Source organism: Nematostella vectensis, chromosome 9, assembly GCF_932526225.1.
Source record: "Nematostella vectensis chromosome 9, jaNemVect1.1, whole genome shotgun sequence".
Lineage (NCBI taxonomy): Eukaryota > Metazoa > Cnidaria > Anthozoa > Actiniaria > Edwardsiidae > Nematostella > Nematostella vectensis.
In genome coordinates, this window is record NC_064042.1 from 8,126,184 (window position 1) to 8,151,920 (window position 25,737).

The window sequence follows — 25,737 nt, forward strand, 5'->3', positions numbered from 1 at the left end:
TACCATGGACTGCCATGACTTGCCATTGACTACCATGGACTGCCATGACTTGCCATGGACTACCATGGACTGCCATGACTTGCCATGGACTACCATGGACTGCCATGACTTGCCATTGACTACCATGGACTGCCATGACTTGCCATTGACTACCATGGACTGCCATCACTTGCCATTGACTACCATGGACTGCAATGACTTGCCTGACTACCATGTACTGATATGACTTGCCATTGACTACCATAGACTGCCATGACTATCCATTGACTACAATGGACTGCCATGACTATCCATCGACTACCATGGACTGCCATGACTTGCCATTGACTACCATGGACTGCAATGACTTGCCTGACTACCATGTACTGATACGACTTGCCATTGACTACCATAGACTGCCATGACTTGCCATTGACTACCATGGACTGCCATGACTTGCCTGACTACCATATACTGCCATGACTTGCCATTGACTACCATGGACTGCCATGACTTGCCATTGTCTACCATGGACTGCTATGACTTGCCATTGACTACCATAGACTGCCATGACTTGCCATTGACTACCATGGACTGCTATGACTTGCCTAGCTCGTCCAAACAATCGAAGCTCTCACGTTGAAAGTTCCTTTCAAATTCAAATGTAGCGCGCTAAACTCCCGCTACTTTTTTACACGCTAGCATTCTACTCTAATCACGAGAATGTCTGTGAATACGATCTTCAGAGCGAAGCTTGACATGGAACTAGAACTATTTTCAGAGCTCGTTGAACCCCCTGTCAAGCCTGCCTTCTCTACAGGCGAAGATTTTTCTTCTCTAGAATTATGGTCCCTCTATTGGCGCACTGAATAGGTGTATAGTGTACCTGCGATTCGATTCAGCCACATACCTGGACAGAGTAATGCACCCTGATCTCATGAGCCTTGAAGTGAAGCAGACCCAGTCCCTCAATATCCTCACGGCCACAAAACTGCAGCGACTCTTTAATGACACCCTCGTCCCAGGCCACGCGCAGGTAATTACGACAGTCTTGATCACGTGACCAGGACAGGGACATGTACGCCCCGATGGTATACAGCTCGCGTACCCGGATGACCCACTCGCACTCCACCAAGCCTCGGTACCATGTCGGGATCGCGGGGGACTTGAATCTACCCACGGGTGATGTTAGAGTCCCGGTGCACATTGGGATAGCTGTAAACCAGGAACGTGCTTACGTTAAAGAAGGTTTGTGTATTTTTTAATGAAAATAGAAACTGCGCTTTTTGTGCTATGAATCTTCTTTTCTACTATGAAATTAAACCTAAGTAACCCATACATTTTTACATTGATAGAATTTTAGCGCTCATATGTTAAAGAACATTGAAGGTAAAAACACGGTTAAAAAATTACATTTGATTTTACATGATTTATTTATTATTACAAAAAAATATTTTTCACACTAAAATTTTATTTGTCGACGATAAACAGCCCGCGTCTCTTATTGTTGTCGTTCAAGTTGTTGGCATAGTTTATTTAAAAAAAAACAATTGTTGACATACTTTAAAATCATATACCTACAGAAAATGTATGTCCTAGAAAAAAAAACTTACCAAGAATACAACTCTTTATATTGGTGTCAAAAAAGTAGCCGTATTTGACTCGCATCGGTAACTTACAAAGAAAACAACTTCTTTCATTGGTGTCAAGTAAGTATTTGCACTCGTATCCGTAACTTACAAAGAAAACAACTTCTTTCATTGGTGTCAAGTAAGTATTTGCACTCGTATCCGTAACTTACAAAGAAAACAACTTATTTCATTGGTGTCAAGTAAGTATTTGCACTCGTATCCGTAACTTACAAAGAAAACAACTTATTTCATTGGTGTCAAGTAAGTATTTGCACTCGTATCCGTAACTTACAAAGAAAACAACTCCTTTCATCGGTGTCAAGTAAGTATTTGCACTCGTATCCGTAATTTACAAAGAAAACAACTTCTTTCATTGGTGTCAAGTATTTGCACTCGTATCCGTAACTTACAAAGAAAACAACTTCTTTCATTGGTGTCAAGTATTTGCACTCGCATCGGTAACTTACAAAGAAAACAACTTCTTTCATTGGTGTCAAGTATTTGCACTCGTATCCGTAACTTACAAAGAAAACAACTTCTTTCATTGGTGTCAAGTAAGTATTTGCACTCGTATCCGTAACTTACAAAGAAAACAACTTCTTTCATTGGTGTCAAGTATTTGCACTCGTATCCGTAACTTACAAAGAAAACAACTTCTTTCATTGGTGTCAAGTATTTGCACTCGTATCCGTAACTTACAAAGAAAACAACTTCTTTCATTGGTGTCAAGTAAGTATTTGCACTCGTATCCGTAACTTACAAAGAAAACAACTTCTTTCATTGGTGTCAAGTAAGTATTTGCACTCGTATCAGTAACTTACAAAGAAAACAACTTCTTTCATTGGTGTCAAGTATTTGCACTCGTATCCGTAACTTACAAAGAAAACAACTTCTTTCATTGGTGTCAAGTATTTGCACTCGTATCCGTAACTTACAAAGAAAACAACTTCTTTCATTGGTGTCAAGTAAGTATTTGCACTCGTATCCGTAACTTACAAAGAAAACAACTTCTTTCATTGGTGTCAAGTAAGTATTTGCACTCGTATCCGTAACTTACAAAGATAACAACTTCTTTCATTGGTGTCAAGTATTTGCACTCGCATCGGTAACTTACCAAGAATGCAGCTTCTTTCGTTGGTGTCTAGCAAGTAGCCATATTTGCACTCGCATCGGTAACTTCCGGGGGTATTGATACAAGTGTGAGAGCAAATGGATAGCCTGCACTCGTCCGAATCTGAAAAAGAGCGATGGAATTAACCTGCTAGCTCCTCTAACAACCTAAACTGCCCATGTTCTCCCTATTCCAGAAACGCAAATTTACATGTTCCCCCTTTTCCAGACACGCACTTTCACATGTTCTCCCTATTCCAGAAACGCAAATTTACATGTTCTCCCTTTTCCAGACACGCACCTTTACATGTCCTCCCTATTCCAGACACGCACTTTCACATGTTCTCCCTATCCCAGACACGCACCTTTACATGTTCTCCCTATTCCAGACACGCATTTTTACATGGTCTCCCTATTCCAGACACGCACCTTTACATGTTCTCCCTATTCCAGACACGCACCTTTACATGTTCTCTCTATTCCAGACACGCACCTTTACATGTTTTCCCTATTCCAGACACGCACCTTTACATGTTCTCCCTATCCCAGACACGCACCTTTACATGTTCTCCCTTTCCAGACACGCACCTTTACATGTTCTCTCTATTCCAGACACGCACCATTACATGTTCTCCCTATTCCAGACACGCACCTTTACATGTTCTCCCTATTCCAGACACGCACCTTTACATGTTCTATCTATTCCAGACACGCACCTTTACATGTTCTCCCTATTCCAGACACGCATTTTTACATGGTCTCCCTATTCCAGACACGCACCTTTACATGTTCTCCCTATTCCAGACACGCACCTTTACATGTTCTCCCTTTCCAGACACGCACCTTTACATGTTCTCTCTATTCCAAACACAAACCTTTACATGTTCTCTCTATTCCAGACACGCACCTTTACATGTTTTCCCTATTCCAGACACGCACCTTTACATGTTCTCCCTATCCCAGACACGCACCTTTACATGTTCTCCCTTTCCAGACACGCACCTTTACATGTTCTCTCTATTCCAGACACGCACCTTTACATGTTCTCCCTATTCCAGACACGCACCTTTACATGTTCTCCCTATTCCAGACACGCACCTTTACATGTTCTATCTATTCCAGACACGCACCTTTACATGTTCTCTCTATTCCAGACACGCACCTTTACATGTTCTCTCTATTCCAGACACGCACCTTTACATGTTCTCCCTATTCCAGACACGCACCTTTACATGTTCTCCCTATTCCAGACACGCACCTTTACATGTTCTATCTATTCTAGACACGCACCTTTACATGTTCTCTCTATTCCAGACACGCACTTTTACATGTTGTCCCTATCCCAGACACGCACCTTTACATGTTCTCCCTATCCCAGATACGCACCTTTACATGTTCTTTGATCTTTGTCCAGGTAATATCCTTGTGGGCAGGAACAAAAGTAATCCCCGTAAGTGTTGGTGCAGTTGTGTGAGCAGCCGCCATTATCCCGTTCACACTCGTCGATATCTGAATGCGCAAAAGTCATGTTACAAGAACTTTTCCTAATTCATCAGTAACTTGCCCGAGACATTTTGTTGCACAAAGTAAGAAACAGGAAGAAAATTTCTCGCTAAAGCCTGGTTTCCATATGGTCGCGAAACAGTCGAAAGGTTTGTAACAGTCGTGTGCAAAAAAAAATCCTCGCGACCCTTACAGCTGGAAACCAACAAACTTTAGGGTCGTGTCGGTCGTACGCGAGTCGTGTGTTCACCTCGGGGGGGGGGGGGGGGGGGGGGCAAAACCTAGACGACTGTTACGACTCTATGGAAACCAGGCATAAAGCGTTTTGAGTTTCCAAGAATACTCAAATATAAGACTTCAATAGCACGACTGTACGGGCACTATGATTGGCTACTAGGTCGTACCGACTAAACAGGCACTCTGATTGGCTTCAAGATCCTAGCGTCTTTACGCGCACTTTGATTGGCCATTATGTCATATTGACTGTACACGCACTCTGATTGGCTACCAAAACCTAACATCTTTACGCGTACTTTGATTGGCTACTAGGACGTATTGATTATACGCGAGCTCTGAGTGGCTACTAGGTCGTTACTACTATACCCGCGTTTTGATAGATTTTATACAATGGAAATTTAAAAACACCCTTTAGAACATTTCTAGCCTTTAAATGCTACAAAAAAGGAATTGCCTAACCTAAACCGAAAATTAGACGCTCTTATATAAAAAAGTGAAGTCAATAAATTCAGAACGTTAATACAAACCAATAAAGCCTACTAGGCCCGTACCCAGCGGGGTGCAGGGGATGCGAACGCACCCCTCCCCAACGGCCGAAGGTCCACTTTTGGTTCTGAATAGACGTGCTATTTGTAAACAAAACTATAAAGCACAATCTATAAATCATACTTATGTATGTAGTCAAATCCGACAATAAACGTCCCGTGGAGATACTGCAAAGGGGGTGGTCAGATTTTTATCAGAAACCCTCCCCCCCCCCCCACATACCCCTCACTCCCCCCCTCCCGCACCCTGAAAAATTAGGTCCACCTTTGCGAATTTCGCACACACCCAAGAAAAATCCTGGGTACGGGCCTGCCTATAACTTTAGTTTTATATTTGTAGACGAATGAGCATCATCAAAGGAATGTGATCCGATAGGATTCAGCGTCTTCTTTTTGGTATTGTCTTTAGAAGCTTCCGAAAAGCGTAATTTCTGACCTATTCTTCTTTACCTTTTCCATTGTATAATGGATACCACGCGCAATTTACGCCATTACAATATCGATAAGTTTAGCATCATAAATTTTCTTAAAGAAATGCACAGGCTTTTGGCATCTTTTGATGGTTTCAATGTTTTAATAAATTCAAGTGAGTGTGTTAAAGCTGATAGTTTTTAAATGCGTAGCCCAAGGAAAACCCGTGATATAACGCCTATAAAATCGAGTGAACACGGGTGTTCTTCTGTCATACACAGAAATTGGCCAACAAATCACCCGATAAACCTAAGCAACACTTTTACATCACACACAGCCTTTTGTTATCTTTTCATATTACCAGATTTTGTCTTCTCACGAGGAATAAAAGTGTTTTGTTTGTCTTACCGCTTGACATCCCTACGTCATGGCCTTTGATACTCAAAATAGAATGAATGTTTGCAAACATTGGTTTCCCAAACTACCAGATAAACTTTGGCAGATGGATCAACCAACGGAACGCACCAGTAAACGTACTTTTAGAGATAACAAAAGCGTTTACGAGAGTGATAGAATATAAGTATGCCAAGTTTATTAGATTAAAACGAATACGAAAAAGTATGCCAATTTTATTAGATTGAAAAGAATAATGTTAATTGAGTTTCGTATTCTGATGCCTGTATAAATTCTTAATGATTTTATTGAAAACGAAGGTGGAATTGTTAACAAAGAATAAAAAGTCAATTAAAGGATAAAAGAAGTGCGCTTTGGGGAAATTTAGTTTTCAACAAAGAAAATCAAATTACTTGGAAGGTAAACGTTGTCAAAACTTGAAACGGGGATGTAGACCTCCATCGCCTTGCATACAAGAGCAAAGACGAAAGAGATGGGAAAAGAGACTTTTAATCATATTATCTTGCTTATCCAAACAATTACGGGAATTTCGGCTTCTGTATCTCAATATTTTGAGACTCACACTGACAAATTGTTGGAAGTCCCCTTTCTCGATACGCTTCTTGTTCGAAGTTGTAGTAGAAGGTATGCCTCTAAACTGAGGCTTTAATCAACATAAATCTACAGCTTGTAAAACTAAACCGAAAACTAAGCAAGATGGCTGCCCCTAGAGATTCTATGGGGTAAAACCGCTGTACAACAATAAACATAACACAGGCAGCCCAACACGTAATGTTCAAGGTTCTTAACATACATAAATACTACATTCACCCCTCTGTTAGAGGTTAAGTCTGAGCACGGGGGCATTCAATGTTCAAGGTTCTTAACGTAACATAAATACTACATTCACCCCTCGGTTAGAGGTTAAGTCTGTCCACTGGACGTCGGGTCCTCTCCGAACGTCGCAAGGGAGGCTGCCCATCAAGACCTGTACTGACCTGTGGCACTTCTTCGCCCACACCTATCTCCACTTCTATCTCCGAGGAAGGTGGAGAACTACCAGTAGCAGGGTGATGCTCACCTGGAACAGTAGGCTTAACTTGAGGGAGTGGGTACATTGTTGGTACTTCACCTTTGGGGGCAAGATGCTTGGTAGAGACTGTTGTTTCTCGGCCGTCTGGATAGCGCACATGGGCGTAGTGAGGATTCGCCTGAAGCAATTCCACCTCATCAACTAACGGATCTGTCTTGCTTGCACGGACGTGACGCTTGAGTAGGACCGGTCCAGGCTCACTCATCCATGTTGGGATGGAAGATCCGGAAGAGGATCGCCTGGGAAAACCGAAGAATCGCTCATGGGGTGTCTCATTGGTAGCCGTGCACAACAGAGAACGAATGGAGTGTAGAACATCAGGGAGGACTTCTTGCCAGCGCTTTACTGGCAGATTCTTAGACTTCAGGGATGCTGAAATTGCCTTCCATACCACTCCATTATACCTCTCCACTTGCCCATTGCCTTCGGGATTGTAAGCAGTTGTCCTGCTTGTGGCTACCCCTTTTTCATTCAGGAAGTCTCGCAGTTCCTGGCTGATCAAGGAGGAGCCCCTGTCCGAATGTACATAGGCTGGCATACCGAACATCGTAAACAAGGAGGTAAGACACTTGATCACTGTTGGTGTAGACACATCAGGACAAGGGAAGACAAAAGGGAATCTTGAATATTCATCAACCACATTGAGGAAGAACTTGTTGCCATTGTTACTTGGCAAGGGGCCCTTGAAATCAATGTTTATCCTCTCGAAAGGTTTAGTAGCCTTAATGAGAGGAACTTTGGGAGGTTGATGAAACTGTGGTTTGCATTCACAACAAACTGGACACTTACTTGTCATGCTCTTGATCTCCTCAAGGGAATAAGGGAGGTTCTTGGTGCGTACGAAGTGGTTGAGTCGGGTGACCCCTGGATGACAGAGTGACTCGTGGAGCTGGTAGAGGGGATCTTCACTCAACGTGGCGCAAGTAGCTCTGGACAGAGTGTCGGGTGGAATGTTCTCTTTACCAGGACGGTAAATGATATCGAAACTATAGCAGGAGAGTTCGATCTTCCACCGCATGATCTTATCATTCTTGATCTTCCCTTTGTGGCACTGGTCAAACATGTAAGATACTGATTTCTGGTCTGTTTTAAGAGTGAAGTGCCTCCCTGTTAGGAAGTGCCTCCAGTGTCGGACAGCTTCTACAATCGCTTGTGCCTCTTTCTCAACTGAGGCGTGCTTGAGCTCGCTGCCCTGTAAGGCTCTTGAGAAGAATGCAACTGGCCTCCCATTTTGGCTGAGAGTGGCAGCTAATGCCACCTCTGAAGCATCCGTCTCAACTTCAAATGGAATGCTTTCATCGATTGCACTAACAAAAGCTTCCTCCACCGTCTTCTTGATACTCTCAAAGGCCGCGACAGCGGGCTCGGGTAATGGAAAAACCTTGCAGGAGGTTATTGGCTTGATTCGATCCGAGTATGCGGGTATCCATTGTGAGTAGTAGGAAAACAATCCGAGGCATCTGTTCAGAGACTTTGAGTCACTTGGAACGGGTAGCTCTCGCAAAGGGCGTAGACGTTCTGGGTCTGGACTGATATTCCCTTCCTCAACCACATATCCAAGGATAGGAAGACGCCTGGTGGAGAAGATGCTCTTGTCGTTGTTATAGCAGATGTTCTTGCGCTTAGCAGCTTCAAGGAAACTCTGAAGGTTGGAATCATGCTCTTCTTGGTCTTTCCCACAGATTGTGATGTTGTCGAGATAAGGGAAGACCGCCTTGAGATTGTTCTCTTCCACAAACTTAGTCATCTCTCTCTGAAAGCAGGCCACCCCGTTGGTGACGCCGAATGGGAGTCGGCTAAACTGATACAGGTTACCTCTAGCTTCGAATGCTGTGTACGGTTTATCCTCATCTTTGAGAGGGATCTGATGATAAGCACTGCGTAGATCTATAGTGCTGAAGACTTTGTACTGGGCGATCTGGTTAACCAAGTCGGTTATTCGTGGTAATGGGAATGCGTCGAGGAGGGTAAACCTGTTGATGGTCTGTGAGTAATCAATTACTAGCCTCTTCTTGTGATTCTCATCCTTGGTTACTACAACTTGTGCTCGCCATGGAGAGCGACTGGGCTCAATGATTCCTTCATTAAGCAGCCTCTTAACTTCTTCATCAATGAACGTGGAATCTTCTTTGCTGTAGCGGCGTGACTTTGTGGCAATAGGATGACAGTCTGCTGTCAGATTTGCAAATGGCTCAGGCGGGTCTACATTCAGAGTGCTGAAGCTACAGACGGAGAGGGGCGGTTCGGAGCCCTTGTACTGGAAGATGACACTTTCGTGCTTTGACTGAAAGTCTACTCCTAATATGAGGTCTGCACATAGCCCAGGGAGTACAGAAAACTTAAGGCCTTCATATCTCCGTCCTTGGTAGGTAAGATCAACTGTGCAAGTACCACTAACCTTGATGGCGCCTGTCGAGGAGGTTGCCATGGATACGGTACTAGATGAGGGCTGGACTGTCAGACTTGCTTGCTCTACTAGACTGGGATGGATATAGCTTCCACTACTCCCACTGTCAAACAGGGCCTTGACTTGCAATCCTTGGATATTGACGACACCACATGATTTAGAGAGGGATTCTGGTGGGTTAGCTGTCAATGTGGCGAGTATCGGGGACCAAGTTGCTGCCGAAACTCTTTCTTTTGGAACCGCCTTTCCTTTACAAACTTTAGCAAAATGGCCTTTCTTTTGACACTTGTTGCAAATAGCCTCCAGGGCAGGACACTTCGGTCGAGGGTGTTTCTTGTTTCCACAGAAAAAGCAAGTAGCTTTATCGGGTTTCATTGTAGCTATAGTAGACTCGTCAGGCTGTTCTGCTGACAATGAGGTGCTGTTACAAGGTAGTGCTGCATTTATAGGTATCTGTGGTGCTCCATATGATTCTGAACTCCTCATAGCTGACTCCAGAGCTCGAGCCTGGTCAAACATGGTCTTTAGATCAAGTGTTTTGTTCTCCAACAATCGTTGCCTGATTGTGTTGGATTGCAGACCTGTAATAAACGCATCCCGTATGCTCTCTTCGCTGTACTGCGCTGCGGTTACACTCTTAAAATCACAGTCCTTACTCAGTGTTTTCAGAGCTTGCAAGTACTCATCTAAGCTTTCCGATGGTTGCTGGCGTCTCGTTGCAAGTAGATGGCGAGCGAAGATCTCATTCCGTGGTCTAACATAAAGGGCTTGTAGCGCCTCAATTGCTGCATCGTATTCCGTACAATCTTCGATGTGTTGGAAGAGTGTTGGAGAAACAAAGTTAGTTAAAACGGTCAACTTGTCCAGGCCCGTCTGAGGTAGAACTTGTACGAAATTCTCGAAGGTCCTTTTCCAATGGAGCCATTCCTTCTGGGCCGTGCTGCTATTTGGATCGGTTTCTAGGCGTTCAGGACGCAGTACTTTATCCATGGGACTTCAGAAAATATGTTGATTAAATTGTAGTAGAAGGTATGCCTCTAAACTGAGGCTTTAATCAACATAAATCTACAGCTTGTAAAACTAAACCGAAAACTAAGCAAGATGGCTGCCCCTAGAGATTCTATGGGGTAAAACCGCTGTACAACAATAAACATAACACAGGCAGCCCAACACGTAATGTTCAAGGTTCTTAACATACATAAATACTACAGAAGTATCTTTGATTGTCAAACTAGCTGCAGTAAGGATATGCGTTGCTTTGCAATCAACTTTGCGCGCGAAGAGGACGAAAACGGTTTGCATGATTGCGAAATCTTGCCGGCAACCATAAACCCGGTGTTGGATGATGTCGACGGCTACGACTTTTTCAAGCGCATCATAGGTAGGTACTGTATTCTAGTGAAAAATAAAATCTTATAATCTATGCTAACACATCATAGGTGCGTCATTGAGCTAAGGTATAACAATAATAACTATGTAAAAATAGCCAGTTTCTCGTGCTAAGGTACTGTATTCTAGTGAGAAATAAAATCTTATAATCTATTCTAACACATCATAGGTGCGTCATTGAGCTAAGGTATAACAATAAAAACTATGTAAAAAATAGCCAGTTTTTCGTGCTAAGGTACTGTATTCTAGTGAGAAATAAAATCTTATAATCTATTCTAACACATCATAGGTGCGTCATTGAGCTAAGGTATAACAATAATTACTATGTAAAAATAGCCAGTTTTTCGTGCTAAGCACTCGCAGATTTTAGTTAATTCGTGCCCTAAATCCCATAGACCACTCGCGTCCATTATCTACCCCTTACAAAGATAGTAAGGTCAATAGATAGTACTAAATTTAGTATAAATCCACTCGCATACTATCACGAATCTCGCAATTTGATTTGCTCCCTTACTCACTATCTATTGAGCCATAGATAGTGAGAAGCGAAAAAGCCGGCGTTCTCGCGCCAAAAGCGCATTAGAACATTAGAGCGCAACGAATTTTGGCCATGCGCTGGGACTGTTTTCACATCAGCCCAACCAGCCTTCTGCCGGCGAGCGAAAACGCTCGAGGTCTAAAGGATAGAAAAACTAACAAAATATGTAACTTCGACAGATGTAAGAACATGCAAACATGCGAAAGACCTGGGTTTCACTACCGGCGAATATCTTATTGATCCTGATGGCCACGGCCCAGCACCACCCTTCCCGGCGTTCTGTAACGTGACTGACGACGATGGCGTGACAGTTATCAGTCACGACACCGAGTCACGCATGGAAGTAACTGGCAGTTGTGACCCGCATGGATGCTACAAGCGTAACGTGCGTTATAGTGGAATCACTGACGTTGCTGTTCAATTGGGAGCGCTGGCGGACGCCTCTGAGAGATGCGAACAGTTTATTCGTTACGAAAGTCAAGGATCGTTGCTGATGGGTATGTTAAAACACGTTAACCTTGGCGTCATAAGAAGTGGTGATGGTGATGGCGAATATGATGTATATATATATATATCGATATATATATATATATATATATATATATATATATATCGGCGCGCTGTATGCGCGTGCCGTTTAAATCGCCTACTAATTACCGAACTTTAGAATGAATTTGCGTCGATGCCTACATGTGGAAACCAGCTCGTTTCGCTTGTTAAGTGTTGCCATCTCTGGCTTCATAATTATAAAATGTTTCTCTGTAGTGCATAAATTACATCTCTTACTTTCCCTAGAGTATGCCTTTGCTCTAGCTATTATCTTCCAACTTACTGTGTAATTGATTCTCCTATCATTTAACTGCCATATGTGCTTACTCAATTCCGTCTCGTTTCTCCTACTTTCAATTCTAAATGAAGAAGCGTGATTTCTCCATCTTGTCTTAAACTCGTTTGCTGTTAGACCTACATACGTTTCCCATTTGTCCCCTGTCTCTACTCTAGCTTGGTAAACTATCTCTTTTTCAAGGCATTCCCCGTTTAAAGGACATTCTTCCCTTTTCCTACAATTACATTTCCTATGGTCCTCCACCTGCTCGTTTTCCCTTCTATTCAAAATGATCTTATTGTGCCCATCGATTAATTGTTTTACATTTGGCATACAGCTATAGCTAATCTTAAGCGTGTTCCTGTTGAAGATTTTCTTAAGGGTTCTGCTAGCGGGAAAAGACTTATCAACTAACTTAAGGAATTCTCTGCCTATATTTGTGCTTACGTTTTTGTTAAAAGGTGGATTATACCAAATAATGATCCTTTGTCTATTGCGTCGTTGCGCATCAGGCCTATGTGCTCTTGGCTGGAACTTGAGCAGGTAGTTATAGCCGCTTTTCCTCAGCGCGTTTTGGTATTGGGGTGCGGCGTTGTTAAAGGTTTCCTCGTCATAAGATATTTCTGACAGTCTTCTATTTATTGATTCTGGTATGTTTCTGATGATATTTTGAGGGTGGTTGGACTTGCTGTGCACGTATTGTGGTATATTCGCTGGCTTAGAGTATGGTCTAAATGGTCTACCTGTGTTGAGGTCTAATGTAACATCAAGAAAGTTCACTATCTTCTTATTTGCTTCAATGGTGACTCTTAACCCGTTGTCAGCAAATATCTTGCATATTCTTTTCTTTGCTATTTCTATGCTTCTAGGTGCTTGCGACATAATTGCCAGCCCGTCATCTCTATAAAGACCAATGTTGATTTCTGGAATCTGCTTTAGCTGGTGTAGTAAGAAGCATCCGACCAATTCGCATGTCTCCGCTCCATCGAAGCTCCCCATTGTCACACCGAAAAATGAAGATGATTTCTTCTCCCATGGTACGCCGTTGCTAAATAGGAGCGAGTGCTTGGCTTTTGTAATGATATCGCGCTCGTCGGTCGCGATGTTCACATGCCCTGATGCAAATTCCAGTGCTCGTTCTAGTAGGGTCTCGGTGAAAGATGGATAAAACTCCACTACATCGAAGCATATAAAGGCTGAATTCTCCTTACTTGGTAGCTGTCTGTACCATTCTAGAACAGATGACGTGTTTTTCCATTGGTTCACCTTGGTTTTCGTTACTAGCCTCTTGTTGATATTCTCGAGTATTTGTTTACTAATTTTTCCAATCTCTGATTTTGAAGGGTTAATTAGCCGGCATGTTGGTCTATTTCCGAAATTCGCTTTGTGGTCTTTGAAGTAGTGAATGCTTTTTTGTGGCTAGTGCTTCTACTCTATCTTGTATGTCTAGTTTAGTGGATATCCTCTTCGCATCTGCGAAGATATATATATATAATGATTTATAATGATTCTATCAATTTTTTAATATGATAATGGTGATGATGATTATAATGAAGAAGAAAATGATAACGATAACAAAGAAATAGTGATTACAAAATATAAAAAGATGATATGGGATAGAAGATATGATGATGATGATGATAATGATGATAAAACCATAAAAAAGATAATAACAAAAGCAATGACGCGATAGAAGACGATGGTGATGAGGATTGAGGTACGGGATGATACGAACTGAAGATGCGATAGAAAAAAAGTATAACTCTTTGATGAAGATATAAGAGTTTATGTATGAGTATTTGTTGTGCATTTGTTATGGTGATGTTATCATATTTGGCCAAGGGGGGCTTATACAATTTTTTTACTGTAGCAAGTCAAAATAATCCTAATGGCTGGCTCGTGTCACGTGTCGGCAATAAGATGAGGTACTGGGGCGGGGCACCACGTGACAGTAAGATGTGCGCATGCGGAGTGACAGGGACGTGTGTGGACCCCCTAAAAAGATGCAATGCCGACATCAATAGTGTAAACATGTGGACTACTGACGAGGGTATGCTGATCTACAAGGAAGATCTTCCCGTCATTCAACTCAGGTATATCAGTCAATCTTGTTTTAAAAACTGTCGTTTTTCTAGCTCGCAAGGTCATTTCCTTATTTGGCATTACATACCATATTTTGGAGTCCGCTTCTCTCGCTTTTTTGTCGATCTAGAACTTTGTAAGTCGAGAATTTCCAGGCAAACTTGCAGGAATTTGTGTTTACTACGATTTTGCTGATAGCCATCTTGGAAATGGAGCCTAGTCCCTAACGTTTTAGAATATCACAGGTCTTCCGCGCACTCGCCCCAGGCTCTTTTAGACCATTTAGATAAACGACAGCCATTAGTTGATATTGTAAGCGCTATTCTTAAAATCGGAAAAGAAGAAATATTTTTGAAGATAATTCAATTGATAGTTTTCTAAAGAAAAGTTGATTTATAACTTCATGATTTTTGTGAATATATCTTCACACTATCACTATCCTCATTTTTTGCCCTCACAATAAATGTTAGGTAAATTTAAGCACTGTCTATAGGTGTCACCTCCTAATGCTTATTCAGACTTAGCATATAATCTTGGGTGGGTGCGAAATCCGAAAAATCGGACCTTATTTTTCCGGGGGTGGGGAGGAGGGGGGAGAGTGAGTTCTTTGATAAAAATCGGACCACCCCCGAAAAAACAAAAAGGGATATTTTATGCCTTTGCAGTATCTCCACGGGACGTTTATTGTCGGATTTAACAACATACCAAGTGATCTAGCTTATGCTTTATGATTTTGTCTACAAAAAGCACGTCTATTGAGAACCGGAAGTGGACCTTCGGCCGTTGTGGGGGCGCACCCCCTGCACTGTTCTGGTATTTTTGCATATCGTTTTTTGCTCTTTTTCCTTTTAAATGCCTAGCCCTTAATTATAACATGTGTGCCGAAATTATGAACAAACCAATCTATTCCTGCTAATTTTATATTTCATAGTTCTCCCGTTAAATTAAAAAAAAATTTTTTCATTGCCTTTGATGACGAAAATCCACAGAGACCTAAAGGTGCTTTAGGAAGGAATGAATGGTTTATATTTTTTTTACGATTTTTGCTTATTTATTTCAACCCCGGATTTGACTTTAAATATCGCTTTATCCATTATTTTAACGATACATATATACAGCTTGGGAAACCTTTAATAGCAAAATAAAGAGTTTGGGAATTGTATCTATGATCCTTTGAAAAATAAATATAAAATTTATTGGAATTACATTAAAAAGGAATTTACGGTGTTTTAAACATGAACAAAATAACAAGATGCGGAAGATTTAAATCATCTTAATAATTTTTAAAAAGCATTAAGAAAATACTCAACAGAAATGGAAAAATAAAATGCTCCGCAAATTTGAATTAATATAAATGCTCAACAAAATTAAAATAGTTTGGATAGCATTCAGTAAATTCTGATTATTGCATATCTTTTTTATCTCCAGATTTGGTGACGTAGCTTCGAGATCCGAGATAGCCTTTCACAATCTGGGAAAACTGAAATGCTATGGTGAGCTATTGAAGGGGAGGGATGAGCTATAAATACCAACGAGCTATCGCCTGTCTCAGTTAGACAAAGTATCGATATTGTGGTACACTGTTAGCCTACGTGCAGCCGCTGACTCGCGAAAGTATTTTTGCGAGTCAGCGGCTACACGTAGGCTTGTACACTGTATGAACAGATTTGTTCTCGATTTGTTTAATTGTAAACGTGATATTCTCAAAGTAGTTTTCGCGCACTGTAAGCCTAGTTTAGACGTCGTTCTTTTCATGTACCAGATGCAAATGTATGCAAATAAACGAAGTATTGTTTCATCTTTTTTTGCATGCATTTGGACCAGCTAAGATGCCATAGAGTATTTACCCGCTTATAAGAGCTTAGGTTTTTCCAGGTTAGCCTAAACAAGTTCTTATTTAATGGGTACTTTTTTGAATTTTAGGCTACTTACGGGTCTAAATTGGTATTTTTAGGCTAACAGGTTCTTAAATTCTAGGTTCTTATAAGCGGGTGAGTACTGTAGTGATTTCTCACACAGATCTAGCATTGCATGAATTTATTAAAACAAAATTGGCTGGTTGTAGTTATATTGAGAGCTTATTAGCATAACCGCGTAAAACTTGGTCCTTGCCATATAGTTCAATTGTTTTTCTCTTTTTTTCTTTTTACATATGCTCTGCTTTTGAATACAAATAAGAATTTGCGTGCCTTAAAAACATTTCTTTCTAAATGTCGGGGGCACTGTGGACTGGAGGTCCTGTTTTTACTTCATAGAAAATAATATCTTGCTTGAATACCCCTTTTGGGCGGAAAAAAAAACCGTTTAAACATAAAAAAGATAAATCGATGCAAATTGTTTTAGCCGAATTGGATGTATCGCGATGCTATTCACTGGACGAAAACCAGACAATGTTCATGACAGAAAGCCAGGCCACTGCACTAAGCGAAACAAGGCTTGCATTTTGAATCAGAATGTTCTGACTGGAGAAACAGAAAAGCACTTTTCAACAACATTTTTTAACACTAAAAGATAGCACATTGGGTGTGGTAGAAGCAATTTCTAATCCTAAGCTCTAAAATCACTGTGAGACCGGTGAGACCCCCTAATGGATCGCAAAGGCGTAAGAATTTTATAGCAGTTGGTTGAATTGAATGCCCTAAAAAATAGGGCGATCACAATGTCGTCTACTTTTATAGAGAGCCCCCCCCCCCCCCCTACCACTTGCTTGACGGAGCGCAACCGGAAAATTCATGCTAGCACATAGTAGAGTGGATAAGCAAACTGAAGCTGCGAGGAACTTATCAACTTATGCCCCACTGGCAAAGCTTTAGCAACAGCGATACAAGAGTCCTTGGCAAAAAATGAGATTTTAATCAACTGCCGCGGGCATAGGCATATGAGTTCATAAATGAGCTAGAAGAAGGTTATGTGGGAATAGCTAAGTCAGCACCACACGCCGATTAACAAGAATGGTACCTTTATTCACTAAAAATAGTCGTTTGCCACGCCTGCAATATAGCACGAAATATGTTGGGTTCTTACCATGTGATTTTCAATTTTTTTTGACAACTCGCTAGCATAAATTCCTTTAAAATTGTGTTGTGATTGATGCACTTGCACCCGAAAATAGAAAGCGCAAACTGGAAGATTTTATTCTAAGCCAATTTGATTCTCGCCATCCCTCGCCTAGTGCAGTTGCCTGGCTTTCTGTCGCGACACTGTCTGGTTTTCGAGGATAGCCAGGAAAGTGCACAATGCGAGACTCTGATTGGCTCAGAATGGTTTTACTGACGGGACAGAAAACCAAAGCAAATCGTGTTTTGAAAACACGGGTCGCGCGCGATACAACGTATCCGACAGTAAAAATCATCGGAGATTATTACGTAATCGACCGGAAGTGAACTGGTTACAATGCGGCCTTAACACTTACCTATGCAGTTGACATGGTGGGGGTTATCCCTCAGAGAGAAATAGCCTTCGTAGCATCCGCAGAGATAACCCCCTGGCACATTCAAGCATCCCTGTTCGCAGGGGCTGGAACCCCCCTCTTTACATTCGTCAATATCTGTTAAGAGAAAGCCATGGTCAAATAGTCTCCTTTGCATCCACCCGAGGTCGGAATCCCCCGCCACGAGACTATGGTCAAAAGACACTATGTGTGGACCCAGTGTGGACCCATTCACAAAGCCTTTGCAAATGTTTTGGCGAACACTTCTAAAGGAGCACATGCATGGATGGAAATAGATTTTAATGTTATTTAGAAAAGCTCAGTAAAAATCGTGCGGGATAACCCAAATAACCATTCGGGTTTATTGAATGGGCTTAAAAGTAAATGTTTAAAGCATAGTTTAAAGGCTTAGTGCATGTTCTGATACATTTTTTTTATAAGAACGTCCAGCCTGAGATTTCACCAAATTTAAAGAACATGCTAAGAACAAGCCGAGGCTCAGATAGCAGAAAAAAAATCTTTTTTTAGTCCTGATGCGTTAAAAAAATGCAGAATCCTAGGCAGAATCAAATTGTGCTTATTATTGCTACTGATCATTAGTGTAATTATCTTCCTAATAATTCATTGGGTATTATATTCTTATATACACTAAAAAAAGAGAGTTTATCTCTATCTGAAGCCTACGGGCTATACGTTTAAAAGTAACAGTCTTAAAAGGATTGTAAAAGCTAAGTGCATGTTCTGATATCTTACTCGAAAATACGGGCTTTTAGAATGTAACCGTCTAAAAGAGTTGTTAAAAACTCGGTGTATACTGAAGCTTACTCAAGGGTAACTGTTATAAAAAGCGTAGTAAAAAATTCGGTGCATGTTCTGATATCTGACTAAGGCTTTCTGTGCCCATCCCCCAGTGCACATACCTTTTCTCCCCCTAGCCTATCCCCTCTATGCCTATTGCTAGAGTTTTAAAAGGGCAGTTAAGTTAAATAAATGTTTTATTAACTTACTGAAGCTAAAGGGCTTTAAGCTCAAACAAAACTTATAAAAAGCGTTGTTAAAAGCACAGTGCATGTTCTGATATCTTACTCTATTAAAGAAAAGCAAATCAACGTACCTACCGCCTGATAACGAGCCTTAAACCCTGCTCCTCCCTTTCTTCCGGCTTGTCCCGAATGTGTCGCAATACGCAGGTGATTTCCACTTGTTGTCAGATTTTGGGGGAAATCGCGCCCGCAGTGAACACTGACAAGTTGAGATGTGGCTTTTTCTCCTTCCCGCATCTCAAGGTAGTCAGTACATCCATCCTCCTGGTTTACCTATATCAAGAAAATAATTTAAGGAGCTGACTTCCACTCTAGCGCACAAGAAGGGGATTGCACTGCATCATAAAGATAACTCATCCAGGGATGATTGCACGGTACAACAGGCTATCTATTTTTCCTAACCAATTCTTTGCTAGAGCGCCTCAGTTCTTTCTAGTTTGATTTCAGGGTGTACATAAGGGGTGCACAGGATAGTCGCAGCCATCATCCTCCCCCCCCCCCCCCCCCCCCCCCCACACACACACACACACACTTCAACCACCACTACCATCATCCTTCCAACCCTTTCCCATCATCAAATTCTGGGTACGGGAACAGGGGCGTAGCCAGGGGGGTGGCCAAGGGGGCCCGGGCCCCCCTTCTAGCAGCCAAAAATACAGTAAATGTATGAGACATTTTCTAAAATACAGGAGAAATTGCCTAGAAAGGGCCTTTTGGGCCCCCTCCTGTTAAAAATCCTGGCTACGCCGCTGAGGAAGGGGTTTTTAGTAGCAGTTACCAACCTGTCGGAAGTCAAAGTCGATGAAGGCTAGCGCAATTCGATGACCGGTTGGAACAGATATTTGCCAGATACAATCAGTATTGTCAGGGTAGGGAGTGGGATAGCCAGGACTGGAAATGGTGCCATTCAAATCTGACAGCATTATGTAACAACTGGCTGTGAAAAACAAATATAGAATGAAAAAAAAAATATATATATATATATATATATATATATATATATATATATATATATATATATATGAATATTTCACCACTTTTTTACAAGATGTGTACGAGTTCAAATGTATCAATAAATTACTCCATGTAGGTAACAAAAAAAATCGCAAGTGCATTTTTATTTTAAAGCTTCCACTGAGGAAGTCTAAATGAGGACAAAAATGTGTCCTCACACCATTTTTGGCGTGACTTATTCTATATCCTGGCTCCAGATGTCGACTACTTGTGTTTTATTTGAAGTGTATACATAGGTTTTTAAAACAAGAGTGCATAAAAAGTTATTCTCTTAATGAACTGTGTGTAACATTCGAAGAAGGATTTAACTTACAGGTAATTCTGTAATCAAGCAAAAAGCCAATTCGCTTCTCTTCAGAATTCCTAAGTATTCTTCGCGATTGAATCGAAAGGGTCGGACTTGGCGTTACGATAGCAACAGTGTCGTTTGTCGCGTGAAGTCTGACGTACAAGCTATCACGTGGTACAGCGATAACAAATGGTTTTCTAGCTCCGCATAACTTGACCAAATAAGGCGCGAGCTCGCCCTTTCCCTCGCGGATTTCCAAGTAGTCCCCATTCTCACACTCTCCATCAGGCTTTGCGGTTCCAACCAAGAAAAATTCAAACACAAGCGCGAGCACGTCATTGCTACGCATGCGTCGTGGAAGAATCGTCCAGGATAAGTCACGTGATCGGGGGTATGGTCTTGGAAAGTTTGGTGACATTAACCTGCCTCGAGATTCTACGAGAATTTCACCATTTTCTGTAGGGCATAATTGAATGGATAGAATCAATAAATAGCAAACAAATAATTTGTAGTAGCTAATTACTCTTATTGCAGCTAGATGCTGAATTACGAGAGCGCAGATTCAGACGTGGTCGAGTTGAAGGCATGGTAAGGCGCCTCAGGCAGCCGCCATACAACTCGTGTCTGACCGCGGATCACAGCTAAGATCGAAATTGTTGGTTTTGTGGAGGGAGGAAAACCGGAGAACCCGCAAAAAAACCTCGGAGCAAAGGCGAGAACAACTAACTCAACTCACGTCGGAACCGGGAATCGAACCCAGAACCCAGTGGTGAGAGGCACAGGCACTACGGAGCGACGCTCTGCCAACTGTGCCACCTGGGCTCCTGAAATTAGCAAAATTTCTACACAGGCGCATGGTTATGTAGGCTTATCATTATTATAATGCACTCGGGCTCCGGCTCGCGCACGAGCAAATGTATTTCTTGCAGGCGTTTCATGACTTTTAACGTCTTCTTTAGGAGGCAGTAGCGGAAAATTGCTGCGCGAATGCATTTGAACGTGCGTGAGGCGGCGTCCTCTTGAACAGCTCGTACACCTAAATCGCCTGAGAGGGGAAAGGGAAATGGAAGCTGGTATGAAGATCTTGTGCTACTTGGGTGTGGTGCGCATCTGGCAAACTTACCATGTGAAAGTGCACACTTGTACAGCAAGTTTGTTTGTATGATATCTCTACGGCTGAGTTGTGAGGCGCCCTCCCTTGTGTGCAGCTGGAAATAGTCTATGCCGCCTTGCTGTTTCCACACGAAGCGGGACAACTTCGCCTTCAACGTCCGGCCATAGTTACTGCTGAAATCGTTTGTGCCGTATAGCATGATGGATTGGTAATCAAATATCTATAGGAATCACAATGCGAGTCTGAGCTTTCATATGACTAAGATGCTACGTGACGGCGCAGATAAATAGATCGTACATTAAAAAAATATTTACAGTATATAATACAACAGTCGTGGGAAATTAGAAATTAAATCTTGATGTTCAAAGCCTAAAAAATACAAGGGGCCCAAATTGGAAGGGAAAAATTGGAAGGTGTGATTTGGCAAGTGGTACATCGCACACAATTCGATGTCATTACTTTCTATTGTAGTAAGAATGTTAGGCTGTGTTTCCAGAAAATGAATGTAGTGTTACTTGTATTGTGCGTCACCTACCTGATCCAAAGAGTTAACCGAGCTGACCGGAAGCTTGGCAAAATTATGTTTTTCTCCTTCCACGATATTTTGGTGGAGAACCTCGACGTAGTCATCGCGGTCCGGCCTCATCTGCTCGTGCCAGAAACCGATAACATGACCAAGCTCATGCAGAATGGTGCCAAAACCGTGGCAACCATAACCCAGAAAAACTTCCTGTCTTCCACCCACTCGACCAACAGCTGAACAACATCTACGTCGAAGATTACATAAAAAAATATTAGACAAGTTAAGCTCTTGACCCGGGGCGGACTTCCATAAAAACAGACTGTTAGTTAGCCACAAAAGCGCTCAGTTGACTTGTGGTTTACTATATACAGAGTTTCAGGCGTCTCGGGACACCATCTAGTGCGAGATCCCTACGGATGGCAGAATAGGGATAATCTTTAAATACTCCCTGAGGGATAGCATTTGGTAAACCTTTACCGGCGAATTCAATCGCCGGCTGAAAATCGCCAGGTCTGTCTGCTGCCGCGGCGACGAATTCGCCGATATTTAGACGTCCGATTCGTCGGCAAACGATTGAATTCTCTCATACGAGCGTACAAAATCGTCTAGTGTGTCGTACGATCAACCCTGCCTACTTTTATGGAGACCCCCCAAGAGACTCAAAGTCCCTTGTTTGCGGCCTGGGCTGCCTGGGCCACCCCCCCCCCCCCCCCTCCCACTTCAGCGAAAGCTAGATCCACCCTTTACCAAATATAGAAAGATCAGTCTACCCCGGTTTTAGACGAATCTCGATGTAATCCCGCTGATCAGTTCTAGGAACAAACCGCAGGCACGTTTGCTTTTCCCAATTGCGCATCGCATTCAAGATTCTTCCTCTGACAGCATCTGAAAGGGAAAATCACCTCTTAATGATAGAAAATCGCGTTAAAACTGGGTTATAGTCAGAATTAGGTTGTCAGTCTTTTAAAACTTTTAACACTTAGGGATCTTTCAGTTAAGTTATTGAAAAAATCAGAGAAAACTTCGAGAGCGAGGAGGTGTCAAGGGCCGAATCGAAAAAAAAGAAAAGAAATTGGAACATAGAAAAAAAAAGATGATCCATGCTTTTTGTAAAAATTGTGTCAAAATAAAAAAAAAGATATAACTTATAAATATTTGCGTGAATTCGTATGTCGTTAGAAATTCCTTAACTGACGAGGACCCGGGAAACCTGTGGTGTATCTTACTTTGAAATGGCTTCCCCGTGAAACTTGCAACCAGGGTCATATTTTAATATCATTCTTGTGTACCTTTTAAGGTATATAAAAATATATTATATATTATAATATTTAAAAATATTACGTACCAGTGAAAAATGGTCCTATTATATAAGGGACGGTGCCATTCTTCCAAAGTCCTTCTTTGTTTGCAATCGCTGCCCGTGAAACTCTTCTTCTACCTTGGTGGGGTAGCAACAGCTTGACCACGATATCTCCCTCTACTGCTTCTAGAATAGATAGACTAAAACGTTGAAGCGGCTGCAACACGGTCCTTAGTAATTAAACATCGACACTAGACGTCTCAAGGCTGCGCAAAGTCACAGAGCGTCCGCCATCTAAAATCCGAACAGAGATGACACAGGTAACCTGGTAGCCTGCGTGGCAAACCCAAAGGGTTGGGAGAGAAGAGAGGAAGCGCGCGCTATGGGGAGGGATGATGAGGTGTTCGGTAAAAAACACGGGGTCAGCTGCAAGCGCTTTCTTTCCCCGCATTCACTCCATCAATCTCACCAGGGTCGCTGAATCTATCCGTCATTTTCCAAGCCCTTTGCGCTTTTTTACGCAGGCTAAGGGTACACTTGCTACTTTCAAAACATAACATTGACCTCACAACACTCATTCGGTTGTTATGATAAAACACGACTAGAGAGTAGACTGGTGACGAGACTTTGTAATTAAGGTTTCCATGAATCGAAATGCTAGATTTTACTGATGTTTATTCGCTTAAATTTTCTTTCCAATAGCAACGACAAGTCGGAACGGTCAAAAGCGGCCAACCAAGCGCCAAAATAAAGATTCTAGTAATTATTTCACATGATGTCCAGACCCGTACCCAGGATTTTTCTTGGGGGGGAGGGGGGAAGGGTGCGAAATCCAAAAAAGTGGGCCTTATTTTTCCTGGGGGGGAGTTCTCTGATAAACATCTGGCCATGCCTTTGCAGTATCTCCACGGGACGTTAATTGTCGGATTTGGCTCATACCAGATTGATCTAGCTGATGCTTTATAGTTTTGTCTATAAATAATAGCACGTCTATTGAGATCCGAAAGTGGACCTTGGCCGTTGTGTGTGTGTGTGTGTGTGGGGGGGGGGATGCGTTCGAACCCGCTGCACCCCCCCTAGGTACGGGCCTGATGTCTTGCCTTTCCTTATTATCGCGCCTGAGTATTTTTTCACTAGTAGTTTTTGCGTATCGTCACTTTCTAGCTTATTTCCGTTCTTTTTAGGTAGCGCGAAAATTTTATAGGTAGCGCGAAAATATCCACGTCATAGCAACAGCGCGAAAAATGACGTGACTTAGTGACGAGACAGATTTCCAAAACAATAGGTCGGCAAATGTTTGGCTTAGTCGGATAGAGCAAAAAAAATGGCACGACATTTTCGAATACTCAATATTTAAGCTCAAATTTCCGCATACAAGGAGTTCCACTGACCAAAAACTTAATTCCAATTTTAAAGAAATTTAAAAAAATATGAATTTAGATATTAGCGAGCAAAGTTGGCTAGGCAAGGGAGCCTTGAGCCGCTACACAGGCAAAAGTTGGCTTAATTTCAGATCAGAGCCCGACTTCTCCCTAAAAACGAGGAGAATTCAAACTTTGAACATTTGAAATTGCACTTCAAGTCACATGTCGAAGACAAATCCATCAGAAAAAAACGCTTTTTGACATGTTGGTTTACATAACATAAGGAAACTCCATGCAAAAATTCAAGCTTACCGAAAACTTGGGAAAACTTGCCAATTTTTTGCTCTGTCGCTTAGTTGTAAAGTCCATATAGGGACATAAAAATCAGAACGAATGTTGTCTTCCCCGCAGCCGTTCTGGACTCGTCACGCAAGGCGGCGCTTGAGCTCCAGTATCGCCAAGTGTGACGAGTCCAGAACGCCGGCGAGGGAGACTAGAACGAATATTGACATTTCGTGGTCACGCACAAAATACAGTACAACGTGACTTGGTACCCAAAAACACAAACATCCTTAAGTGTATAGCATAAAGAGCACACTTAAAATTACTAATACCACAACTATGCTAAATATAATTTGCACAGAGAGTCTTTTTTATTGAATTTAAACAAGTCGAACATTGTGATATAATCAAGCGTATATGATCTCGTGTGTACTATTTTGGCTACGGTCCAAACTTTCACCCGTCATCCAAAATTTCTAATAATGATTTCGCCTTTTGGGCAGTCTGTTGTCTCATCTAGCTGAACTTAATTGCAGTGAGCAGTCTCTTTGAAGACACGGCCATGGGCGATGAAAGCATTCACTTCCTAAGAAAGGACCCAAGGCTAGAAGCTTGTTTTGTTATCGTAATCTCTGCCATCGACATCAATACATTACATTGACCTCGCAACACTCATTCGGTTGTTATGATAAAACACAACTAGAACACAATGTCTGTTCTTACCTCTACATGAAAATCCGTCGCACTCGGAACGATCAATATAGAGAAATAGCACCAGTACAACCGACAAACATTTCAGAGACAGCATATTCAATCCGTAGCACCGTGCCAGGGTGATACTCTATATTAGGATTAAAAGTGCTCGCTCTTGTGGTTTGGCAAGAGAGCGCGCAATGTATGAAGTATTCATCTGCGCGTATTAGATGTAATTTGATGCTGTATTTTTTTAAAAAAAAGCTGACAGGAGTCCACAGGAAACCCAGGTTAATATGTCGGTGTTTTATAACGGTGTTTTATACAAAAAAAACTTACACACAAACAAATAAATAAAAGCGGAAATCCAGAAGAACCTCGATAGGACAATAATCTTCGATACGATATGAGTATTACGATCTAATCAACATGCCCTTCTCGGCCCCGGCAAGATATCGTATATATAACGATAAAATTTTTCGCCTACTTGCCATATCTTTATATCGAAGTTCAACTGTATATGCAATACATCTAATCAAAT

General features: G+C 41.9%; 2 protein-coding genes across 3 annotated transcripts in view; one reads left to right on the forward strand and one right to left on the reverse strand.

The window, feature by feature from the left end:
* LOC5515464 (tolloid-like protein 1) overlaps positions 1 to 25,412 on the reverse strand; it is a 28,386-nt gene extending 2,974 nt beyond the window's left edge. Inside the window, exons 1-12 of the mRNA XM_032385053.2 lie at positions 25,227 to 25,412; positions 22,903 to 23,043; positions 22,328 to 22,442; positions 21,570 to 21,801; positions 21,044 to 21,254; positions 19,945 to 20,376; positions 19,400 to 19,554; positions 18,689 to 18,890; positions 17,557 to 17,691; positions 4,107 to 4,229; positions 2,725 to 2,844; positions 890 to 1,194 (exon numbers count right to left, since the gene is read on the reverse strand). Coding sequence (XP_032240944.2) covers positions 890 to 1,194; positions 2,725 to 2,844; positions 4,107 to 4,229; positions 17,557 to 17,691; positions 18,689 to 18,890; positions 19,400 to 19,554; positions 19,945 to 20,376; positions 21,044 to 21,254; positions 21,570 to 21,801; positions 22,328 to 22,442; positions 22,903 to 23,043; positions 25,227 to 25,311 — 2,256 coding nt within the window. The 5' untranslated portion in view covers positions 25,312 to 25,412. The remainder of the gene's footprint in view (positions 1 to 889; positions 1,195 to 2,724; positions 2,845 to 4,106; positions 4,230 to 17,556; positions 17,692 to 18,688; positions 18,891 to 19,399; positions 19,555 to 19,944; positions 20,377 to 21,043; positions 21,255 to 21,569; positions 21,802 to 22,327; positions 22,443 to 22,902; positions 23,044 to 25,226) is intronic.
* On the forward strand, positions 5,218 to 16,453 carry LOC116619834 (contactin-associated protein-like 2). Of its 2 annotated transcripts, XM_048731999.1 has the most exons (5): positions 5,218 to 6,442; positions 10,524 to 10,690; positions 11,416 to 11,733; positions 13,933 to 14,155; positions 15,573 to 16,453. In XM_048731999.1, exons 1-5 carry the CDS (start codon positions 6,303 to 6,305, stop codon positions 15,667 to 15,669), a joined length of 945 nt encoding a protein of 314 aa, XP_048587956.1. In that variant the 5' UTR covers positions 5,218 to 6,302; the 3' UTR covers positions 15,670 to 16,453. The 2 variants fall into 2 exon arrangements, with proteins under 2 accessions (XP_048587956.1, XP_048587955.1); XM_048731998.1 differs by lacking the exon at positions 15,573 to 16,453 and having other exon boundaries at positions 13,933 to 14,603.
* Positions 25,413 to 25,737: the final 325 nt, after the last annotated feature.

Bases quoted from the DNA above. Each gene is read 5' to 3' on its own strand.
- LOC116619834 (XM_048731998.1), top strand. From the start codon at position 6,303: ATGGGAAAAGAGACTTTTAATCATATTATCTTGCTTATCCAAACAATT. The intron at 10,691-11,415 runs GTAGGTACTGTA...TAACTTCGACAG, and splicing joins CTTTTTCAAGCGCATCATAG to ATGTAAGAACATGCAAACAT. The intron at 11,734-13,932 runs GTATGTTAAAAC...TTTTTACTGTAG, and splicing joins TCAAGGATCGTTGCTGATGG to CAAGTCAAAATAATCCTAAT.